Here is an 11,140-nt window from a genome sequence, read left to right on the forward strand (position 1 = left end):
CCTTTCCAGCCAGTATAACACACCTTTGCAGCCAGTATAACACAACTTTCCAGCCAGTATAACACACCTTTCCAGCCAGTATAACACACCTTTCCAGCCAGTATAACACACCTTTCCAGCCAGTATGACACACCTTTCCAGCCAGTATGACACACCTTTCCAGCCAGTATAACACCTTTCCAGCCAGTATAACACAACTTTCCAGCCAGTATAACACAACTTTCCAGCCAGTATGACACACCTTTCCAGCCAGTATGACACACCTTTCCAGCCAGTATAACACACCTTTCCAGCCAGTATAACACAACTTTCCAGCCAGTATGACACACCTTTCCAGCCAGTATGACACACCTTTCCAGCCAGTATAACACACCTTTCCAGCCAGTATAACACACCTTTCCAGCCAGTATAACACCTTTCCAGCCAGTATAACACAACTTTCCAGCCAGTATAACACAACTTTCCAGCCAGTATAACACACCTTTCCAGCCAGTATGACACACCTTTCCAGCCAGTATAACACACCTTTCCAGCCAGTATGACACCTTTCCAGCCAGTATAACACACTTTTCACAGGTTGTTCCAAACGTTTGACATTAAAGGAGTTTAAAAAGCCTTTTTCACCTTGAAAAGCTTCTCACATTAAGCAGAAACTAAGTCCACTTGTTCCATGGGAATTTGCGCGGGATCAGAACGTTCGACCGAACAATATAAATTAAAACATTGTCTGATATCGCTCCGTCTCGTTGTTATGTTCCAAAATGGGAGGATTGAAGATTTCTCATCAGAGGCGTCAATGCTCGATTAGGCGGTGTATAATCGCAGTCCCACTTATCGATGCCCGTGTTATTTTTCTTCCTTGACACTTGTGTGTTTTGTCTTCCACGATTGAAGTTAAATTACAGAGCTTCTTATCCGAAAGTCCTTGAATGAAGAGGAAACAACTCAAATTACGTTTTTATCCCTTGAACAAAGGATTGACAAATTTAATAATTAGCCCTATATATATAATGTTGTTAGGCTATCGGAGATATTTTATTATAAATAATATATGCGCGGAATGTTAAAACCCACCCAACCAATCAATGAACCACGTGGTATAGAAGAAGAAGAAGAAGCCTTCGTTACAGGAAATGACGTTCGGGCCTACGAGGTTGACTTGTCAATTGACGTAGCGATTGGCCTGATGGTTATCGGCCGAATTTGGTGGCCATTTCATGGTACATTGTGACTGGTGATCTCCGGTGAGCCGGGGATGGTCTGCTTTGTCGATGTGGTGCTGTTCCCTTTCTGATACCGGCATGGGGGAAGAAGAAGGTGCGTGTGACCTGACGGTTACTTCTTCATTTGGTGTGAAGACTTTTAGTGGTTATAACATTGGAGCCTGGTAATTCCCACGGTAGTGGGTTAAACCTCCGTCGTGGTATCCAAAATCGACCCAGCGGTTAATGACGTTTTGTAACATTTCTGATTGGTTGAAGTTCTCGTCGTCTTCTCCGTCTCAAGTTACCTCTCCAATCCGTGTGTGTGTGTGTGTGTGTGTGTGTGTGTGTGTGTGTGTGTGTGTGTGTGTGTGTGTGTGTGTGTGTGTGTGTGTGTGTGTGTGTGTTGATCTCAAAAAGTTGTGGACGGCTTCGAACGAAACTTGGTGGACAGGTTGGGCGTGTGACGAGGAAGAATCGATTCCATTTTGGTGAAGATCCGATTCCGGATCCGGATACGAGAATTATTTAATTATTTTATTATTATTATTTTTTTTAAGTGATTCTTCGTTCAGAGATTGGACCCGACACGTTTTCGTGGCAGAGGTATGCGCTCTACCGAGTGCCCTCGTTTTTCCTGCTTCTCTCTTTCTTTCCAACTAGTAATAATCGCACACCATCATTTTCTGAATGAATATGTTGAGATGGATTTTTAAAGGGGTCAAAGGTGAAAAATAAATAAATAAAATAAAGGTCATTTTGTCCATGCCATTCCATGGCCTGATAGGGATGGGTAGATAATATGGAATAGGCAAAGCCTAGATGCGAACGTAGAATTCTTCTTGCCTTCACTTCTTAAATATATCAAATTAAAGTCTTTTTGCTATGAAAAAATAAATATGACCTTAACATTACCTTCACAACAACTACTACACCGCCTAGAACAGGATCTCATCTAAAAAAATTAATATTACCTCAACATTTCCTTCACAACAACAACTACACTGCCTAGAACAGGATCTCATCTGGAAAAGAAAAAAAAAATCCTCAACAATACCTTCACAACGACAACTACACCACCGAGAACAGGATCTCATCTAAAAAAATTAATATATTACCTCAACATTACCTTCACAACAACAACTACACCGCCTAGAACAGGATCTCATCTAAAAAAATTAATATTACCTTAACATTACCTTCACAACAACAACAACTACACCGCCTAGAACAGGAACTCATCTGGAAAAGAAAAAAAATCCTCAACAATACCTTCACAACAACAACTACACCACCGAGAACAGGATCTCATCTAAAAAATATATATATTGCCTCAACAATGTACCTCAACATTATCTTCACAACGACAACTACACCACCGAGAACAGGATCTCATCTAAAAAAAAAAATATATATATATATATATATATATATATATATATATATATATATATATATATATATATATATATATATATATATATATATATATTACCTTCACAACAACAACTACACCGCCTAGAACAGGATCTCGTCTAAAAAAAAATATATACTAGAAGCAAACGTAGTAGTCTTCTTACATTCGCTTCTGACTTTACCTACAACTTGTTGACAACTGTATACGCAATTTCCGGTTACTTCGGCCTGGATTCGGGATCAGCGATCAAATAACGTAAATCACGATTAAAAATTATTTTTTGATGATGTGGGAGATATCTTTATTAAAATCAGTGGAGGAAATATACACCACGTCTGATATTTGGGTCTTTCATGTCTCCACCGATGCCTTTATCTCCCGGCATGCATCATTCCCCATGACAAAAAAAAATTGAAGCAAAAGGGTCATAGCCAATGACACGGATTCCAAATTGCCAGGGGTATTGTGTTGTTGTTTCCTATTCTCTCATGTGCACGCGTTAAGTATGAAGCTCACTGCGTTTGCTATAAAATCTTATTTGAGTCTTTTTGGGGGTTTTCATGAGGGGGGGGAGGTCTAAAAGCCACAAAATTGCAGTTTTTGGCTCTCCGTGCGTCTGCGCTTCAACCGTTCCAGATTGACAAGATCGAACCTGACCCACAACCTCTGCAGATTGAAGTTGACGGACATTGGTTTTTGTGGTTTTCTTTTGATTCCACAGTGGGTCAAAGGTCAGAAAGTGTTCACAGAATTGAGGTTTTCGTATGCTGAGCCTTGATCCTGACACCAATCCAGATGAGACTTGGCACAACAAATACCTTTTCCACAGCCCCTTCGCACTACACAAGGTAAACGTCGGTCTGGTGTCTTCCTTTGGATTTTGCCGGAGTCCAAATGAATCCCTGCAAAGCAAGTCCGTCAATTATACGGTTGCTGTACGAGGGGAGGATTCCTCTCCTTGCACCATAAAGACATGCTGGGGAAGGTGTAGCATGACTGACAATCTATCAAAGACGACCGTTGGACATGACCAGTCTTGAAGCGATCTCTGTTGTGGAAGGAATGATAACGTCCGATCAAGGAATCAAGATTGCAGAACTTGCAAAACAGTTTGGCACGAGTACGTCTTCTGGGAACATTGAAACCGTGGTCCAGAAACATTTTGGCGTGTCAAAGGTTTCTGCCGGATTGGTGTCTCAAAACCTCAGCACCCAAGGTCGCCACCGTGGAAGAGTTGCTGGAGCTCCTCAATGCTGATTCATTGGGGTTTTGAATCGCGTCTGGTTACCAGTGGTAAGACTTGGGTTCGCCACCGGAGCCCTGAGACCGAGATGGTCAATGCAGTTGAAGCACTGTGAATCTACACCATCGAATAAGTTCTGCTCCCAGTTGTCAGCCTGCAGGGTTACGGTGATCATCTTCTGGAATTCAAAAGAGATTGATTATATGCCGCACAAGACTACGATCATGTATCGATGTAATCACCCATCATCATTGCAAGGCACCCAGTCCGTTTTTCCTTTAAAGTAACATTACCCTGATAATAGAAAACCTCTCACTGCTCTTTTGAAGCACTCGTCGATGGTGGACTTCAAGAAAACTTTCTCTTGAAACCAGTTACTATAAACGCTCAAACTTCAGATGTTGACTTGTACAGGGTGATTTATTTTCTTTTTCTTTTAATTGTTTGAAAACCCCAAATAATTCCCATACACTAAAAACTATATCTGTTAGGAACCTAATATTTTGCGTAAATGTAGCCTCATGTAACAGAAAGACGAGACCTGATCCTCAGAGTTATCAGTAATAACGCGATTTATCATGTGACCCGGCAGTGACGTTTAACAGTGTTCATTCAGACATGCAATGGCTCTCACTGTAGAAGAACGCGCGTTTCTCGTCAAACATTACATCAAGAATACGTTCTTTCGGGAATGTCAAATTGCATTTGGTGTACGCTACAAATCCACGCACTGCAGGGAAATTAAAACAATCAGCAATATTCCCCAAGGAATCTAACACTGTGTCGGAGGAGAATGAATTTGTCTGCAGCATGATGGTGAACACTTTCAGCACTTCATTTGAGGTAATCATTTGTGTGGATCACGTCGCGTGTTTCTGTAACATGAGGCTACATTTACACGAAATATTAGGTTCCCAACAGATATTAATTATTTATGGTTCTCAAATTAAAAAAAAATCACCCTGCATATAATAGTCACTCAAGGCAAAGTCTGGGCTGAAGATTGGATGACTCAACTGTGTGAACCAACCCTTAGGAATGATGGCCAGTGCAACTCATGCCGTGTCAGCTGATTATACATTTTCATGCAGCCAGCAGTTCAAAGTGGGGGCATCGACATGCCTCAGGGATTTTTGTGGATTGCTTCATGCAACAGCTGGGCCAGAAAATCAGCTTAATATTGAGAGTCCTTTGTATTAATGAAAGGAGGCTGTAAACTATCTTACGTTGTCACCAATTTTTTTTTGTTTGTTTGTTTTGTTATACTTCCACTTGTGGTCGCATGATTTCATACTTTCAACTAGCTATAAATAATGGTACATCGCCACTGCTACCGAGTATGGGGGCACTGCTGATACAATACCTCTATTACCAGTTCAATGGTACTCATGTCACCGACCTTGGAAGAATGACAGGCTGAGTCAACCCCACCTGGTGTTGATTCAATGGATGACGGGGCTTGAGCTCGGGACCCTAAGATCCCAAGCCCACAACCCTAACCGTTAAGCCGACACCAGGCTTCTGGTCACCACTAAATGTTTGTATTTAGCTTGGTTAAGAGTTGAATTTTATTACACATCATGTAAACATTCGTTTATCACTGGCTGTGGGGGTTGGGTAGACGAGAGGTGGTGGTGGTGTAAAATATTTTGAACATGTACACTTGTACAGTGGTTAGAGGAAGCCTTCATTTTGGTTACATATGTTGTTGAATCAAAATTTTGCAAAATGTTATTTTTAGCTCGCCTGTTCGAAGAACAGAGAGCTATAGCGATACCCCCGGCGTGAGCGTCAGCGTGAGCGTGAAAATGTTAAAGTTTTTGGTGCAAGTTATTTCCTTTCTAATGTTTTTATCTACCACACTATTTTTTACTGATTACAATATACATATATTGCTTTAAAATTATTTGGATCAGACTTCACTGCAATGCTTTATAAAAAATATTATTAGACTCGTCTTTTCAAAACGACAAATGTATAAACAGGTGAGCATTCGGTGGCTTTGACACCAACTCTCTGGTTAATCCTGCAATTGTACATTTTGTACAACAAATTGTTTTATTTGTTTTGGGGGTTTTTTGTGTACACTTGTGCTTTTCAATTTTGTTGTCATGCAGGAAATCGAAGGTGTGCCGGCTGTGGGCAACAAATAGATGAGGAAAACTTTTTGTCTGCCGTCGCTGGTTGTTGGCATCCCCACTGCTTCCGGTTTGTCGCCCAAAAGCATCATGCTCCCTTGTGTGGTGAAAATACTTCCACCTGTATGAATTTTCTTTTTTTTCTTGCACTCTATTTCGGTTTCCCATCATGCAATGGCTTGGCGGAGTTCTGGTACATTCCAATATTTCTACTCGTTTGCCACAGTATCAATCTTGGAAAGATGTCAAAGTTATGACTTTTGGAGAGGCTAATCGGTACCAGTGCCAAAAGGGCAACGTTTGGTGATTTTTGTATGAGTCATTAAGCATTTCCATTGTAAGAAAGGACCACAGGCAGGCCAAGAGATCCAGATTGCCTTATTGTTTGGAGGAGTATCAGGGATCTATGCTATCCAACATTGAGAACTTCGGAGGTGGATGAAAAGCAGTCGCTCACCCTGATGTTGATGAAAGCTGAATATTCAGGGTTCACCAGAGATGGGCCCAGAAATTTAAAAAGTGATAAAGGTGTCAACATTTTAAAACTGAACATGTACTCAGCATCCTGTACGACCCTCAGCTCAGAAGTAAAACATTTTCACACTTCCTGCCATCTCAGCATATCCCAAGACGGCCATGTTAAATCTGTGCATTTGATTGTAAAACTTTTCTCTACATTGTCTGTTCGATGCTTTCCTGTATAATGTACTTCCCTCTTACTGGATGTTGATCTTTAACATGCAAAGTCCTTTGAGTTTAATCAGTTAACGGAGGATTTAATAATTTGCAGCAATAAAAATGAGGCCTTCTCGAAATACCATCCATTGTGTCTGAAAAGTAAGATTTTGCAATTCATTATCTGTGACACTGTAGATTTTGCTTTATCAACAAGTAAAATATTTCAAACTACACCTGAGAACACCTTACTCCACACAGTCTTGAGAAGAAGAAAAAGTGACATGCATGGTGTCTGCGAGCAACAATTTTGATTTGTTGAGATGATGTAAAATGCCCTAATGTTTGTCCTGCTAAACAGAAGGTTTTTGAAAGTGGCAAAAAGGTGATTTGTGTTTTGCAGTGTTCATATATATATATATATATATATATATATATATATATATATATATATATATATATATATATATATATATATATATATTTGACTGAAATAAAATAAAAATTTTAAAGGTTGTATTAAAAATATAAATTCAGAAGTTTGCTGCCATTTTTTGTTGTTTTTAAACACCATTTTGTTTAACACATTACATTAGTGCTTCGTGCCTGTTTTTTGTGTCCTTTCTGATGTCCTTAAAAACAGTGTTTCCTGTTTGAAATAATTTTCAATTTTTTTTTTGGAATGCCGTTAGGGTTAGGCAGAGTTAAAAAAAAAACAAGCTCAAATGAGCTAAGATCCTCGTCGTCTTAATGATGACGTCATAAAAACGAATATGACATCATTGTAATGTATCAGGTTTGCGATAAATTATCTGTGCTAATGCCCGGCATGATTCCCGCAAACAAAATTCAAACAGCTTGCCTAGTTTCGGAGATAATGGTATAGGCGATTTCCATTAGCGGCGATATTATGACGTCAACTTTTTTCTAGGAAGAATTTCCAAAATCGGAGATGGTTACTGCCTGCGTGTGGGCTTTCTGCATATACATGGCGAGTTTCACGAAGATCCGATGGAAATTCTGGGTTGTGAAACAAAAAATAGGAATGACGTCATAAAAATTGATATGTCATCGTGATGTATCATATGTGCGGTAATTCATCTCTGCTAATGCCCTGTTCAATTCCCGCAAACAGAATTCAAAAAGCTTGCTTAAGGCCCAGTCACACCTTGATGTCTTAGCCAGCTTATGCCGATTTTTGGAAAATTTGTCTAAAACGCTGGTACACGTCGAATACATTATGGGTAAGTTTTGATAACATTAAGAGCAGGGTGAAAAACACTGCCATACGTCGTTGTACGCTGGCTTTAAACGTTGAACTTTTGGTTTTTCCTCGAATTTTTTCATGCTTGAAATTTTACAACGTATGCCGGCGTATGACTCACACGTTCCGCAACGCTGGCCATAAGTTGTAGGCACGTTATGCGATCGTTGACACACGTCGACACACGTTACTTGTAAGTTACTCATAAGTCGCAACGCGTCGAGGTAATGTTTAGCGTACCCGAAACTTATTTCTAACCTATGAGTAACATTTTGCAAGCACGCTACATGAACGTTGTTCACACTTTGCAACACGTTACTTGAAGGTACTACTACTACTACTACCAACATCGACATCTGTAAATTCTCTCCAACTACTACTACTAATAACATCGACATCACTAAATTCTCTCGAACTACTACTACCAACATCGACATCACTAAATTCTCTCGAACTACTGCTACTACTACCAACATTGACATCACTAAATTCTCTCGAACTACTACTACTAATAACATCCACGTCACTAAATTCTCTCGAACTACTACTACTAATAACATCCACGTCACTAAATTCTCTCGAACTACTACTACTACTACTACTACTACTACTAACATTGACATCACTAAATTCTCTCGAACTACTACTACTAATAACATCCACGTCACTAAATTCTCTTGAACTACTACTACTAATAACATCGACATCACTAAATTCTCTCGAACTACTACTACTACTACTACTGCTACTGCCACTGCTACTGACATTGACATCTACTCAACATGGAGTCTGGAACACTGATGGGTTCCTCTTGTGAAGCCCATTTGTATATATCAATTCCCCTAAACGCTGCCAATACGCCATTATACGGTAGCTGTAAGTTATGTGGTCGTCCGGAAGATGTCAATCAAATTCGTCTACATACGCCAATGTGCGTTTGAGATACGTTACACATAGGTTCAAAGCACGCTACTAATAGGTTCAAAGCACGTTACTTGTAGGTTAAAAATTAAGTTTCAGGTATGCTAAGCATTACCTCGACGTGTTTCGACTTATGAGTAACTTACAAGTAACGTGTGGCCGATGTGTGTAAATGATTGCGGAGCGTGCCGAGAACTTATGCCAGCGTATGCGGAACTTGTGAGCCTTACGTCGAGTACGTCGTAAAATTTTCAGCATACTTGAAATTTCACGACGTACTAGACGTACCACGTAATATGCCAGCGTACTTCATTGTTTTTCATCGTGCTCCTAACGTATACACAACTTACCCATTCCGTATTCGACGTGTCCCAGCATTTTAGACACATTTTTCATAGGTCGGCATACGCTGGCTAAATCCTCAAGGTGTGACTGCGATGTTGACACTTCCAATTTTCAGGCGGTTATGATTTAAATCTGCGTGCGGCAGGTTTTTAACAGAGAACGCCACGAGTTCGTCGGCGATACGTGCAGCGCGCTATGACTAAGTTAAACTATCGTTGGGCATAGGTTGTGAACGCCGACAACAGGCTAAGCATTCGTTGGTATAAGTTATCTATAAGACAACCAAAAATTCTGTGCCTGTTACTAATACGTTATGCATACAACCAACACGTTATGAATACGACCAAAACTTTAAAAAAAACCTCAACTTCAGCGTACGCCAACATTTTACGTGCATTTTTTTACGTTGCTATTCCTGGCTAAAACGTCAAGGTGTGACTGGGCCTTTAGTTTTGGAGATAATTTCTTAGGCGATTTCCATTAGCAGAGATATTTTGACGTCATAACTTTTTTGGGGGGAGGAATTTTCAAAATCGGAGATCGTTACTGTCTGCGCAGGGTATTTTTACTTGTATATGCCAAGTTTCAGGAAGTTTCGATGAAAACTGTAGGGTGTGAAACAAAAAAGTCCACAAGAAGAAGATGAAGAACAACAACGTGAGTAAGACTTAGAGATCCTCCACGAGGATCTAAAAATATATTATAATAATAAAAATTGTCTCGCTCCTTTTATGTGCACGTACAATCAGGACAAATTCAGAACTGAAGTACAGGTTTGTTTTCAGATTCGTGTTAAAAATGTACCGATTAATTTGATTAAGTTTTCTTTCCTCGATCAAAAACTGCTGTATGTGGACACCTGCTTAACCCCATTCGTTTTCACTTCACGTACGTGTGGTCATGAAAACTTCCTTGGCTCCTGAAAAGATCCTATTAACCCTGCATGTATTGTAATCTGTCGTCAAGATGTTATAAATGTCGGTATTTGACAGGTGTTGATCGGATAATCGTTTTGAAAATCCAGGCCACGGTGACAATCTATAACTTGGAGGATAAATCTGCAACCGTTTCCTCAAAGCAAACTCTCTCCCAACTTTTCGGACTCTATTAGATTCTATCAAATCCTCAACTTGTACCGTTTGTTTTTTTGGGGGGGAGAGGGGGAGGGGTGGGGCGGTTTAACACTTAAAATATCCTTTTGTACAATCTCATTTTTGTAGTTTTGTCGTTCCCACGTTTTATTTGGGCAATCTGAGACACAGCAGAAATCTCATTCTTCCTTTTTCTTGGAAAATGTTGTTTTGCCCTCCACTATGTTCTCTTCCTTGTTTATTAGACCGATACTCCTCCAATCACAATTGCATCATGGGTAACCGTGAAAACCCTTTTTATATAAATTGTAGCCAGTGCTATGCAAATGCTTCACTTTGTGTTTAACTCATCAGGTCTTTGCCCGTTGACTCTCATTTTCAACGTCCTCAGTTGCAGTGAGTGCGATGCCTGTTTGTCCGAGTGGTACCATGAAAGGGACGGCCTCCTTTACTGCACCAAAGATTTCTGGCGACTCTATGGCCTCCCATGTCATGCATGCTCCCAAGTTATGACTGGACTCGTTATGGTCAGTTCTACTTTAAACCCCCATGAGGCACCTTTGATGTGAAATTATATTATCATTATAACTCTGCCTGTTCAAAAGGTCTTTATTATTTTGGTTGAAACGAGGGCTTTTTAAAGACCTATCAAAGGGACTCTCTCATGTGCGGTTGTAACAGGTTGCAGGAGAACAAAAGTTCCACCCAGAGTGTTTTGTTTGCACTTTATGTGGCTTGCACATTGGAGACGGAGACACGTATGCCTTGGTAGAGCAAGTGCACCTTTACTGGTGAGTTTCCTGTGTATTTTGATGTTGGAGCTTGACATAGTGAATCAATAGAC

At 40.1% G+C, this 11,140-nt stretch overlaps 1 protein-coding gene across 7 annotated transcripts in view; it reads left to right on the top strand.

The window, feature by feature from the left end:
• The first annotated feature begins 1,102 nt into the window (after positions 1 to 1,102).
• Positions 1,103 to 11,140, top strand: part of LOC147025717 (LIM domain kinase 1-like) — a 61,552-nt gene continuing 51,514 nt past the window's right edge. For 6 of the 7 annotated variants that reach the window (XM_085880413.1, XM_085880409.1, XM_085880412.1 and 3 more), the window contains exons 1-4: positions 1,103 to 1,317; positions 5,980 to 6,070; positions 10,688 to 10,823; positions 10,978 to 11,087. In XM_085880413.1, the coding sequence (XP_085736539.1) occupies positions 1,272 to 1,317; positions 5,980 to 6,070; positions 10,688 to 10,823; positions 10,978 to 11,087 (383 nt within the window). In that variant the 5' untranslated portion in view covers positions 1,103 to 1,271. The remainder of the gene's footprint in view (positions 1,318 to 5,979; positions 6,071 to 10,687; positions 10,824 to 10,977; positions 11,088 to 11,140) is intronic. The other variant, XM_085880410.1, reaches the window with a different exon arrangement.

This window comes from Eptatretus burgeri, chromosome 5 (assembly GCF_056783735.1).
Source record: "Eptatretus burgeri isolate ZD-2024b chromosome 5, Ebu_testis_v1, whole genome shotgun sequence".
Taxonomy (NCBI): Eukaryota; Metazoa; Chordata; class Myxini; order Myxiniformes; family Myxinidae; genus Eptatretus; species Eptatretus burgeri.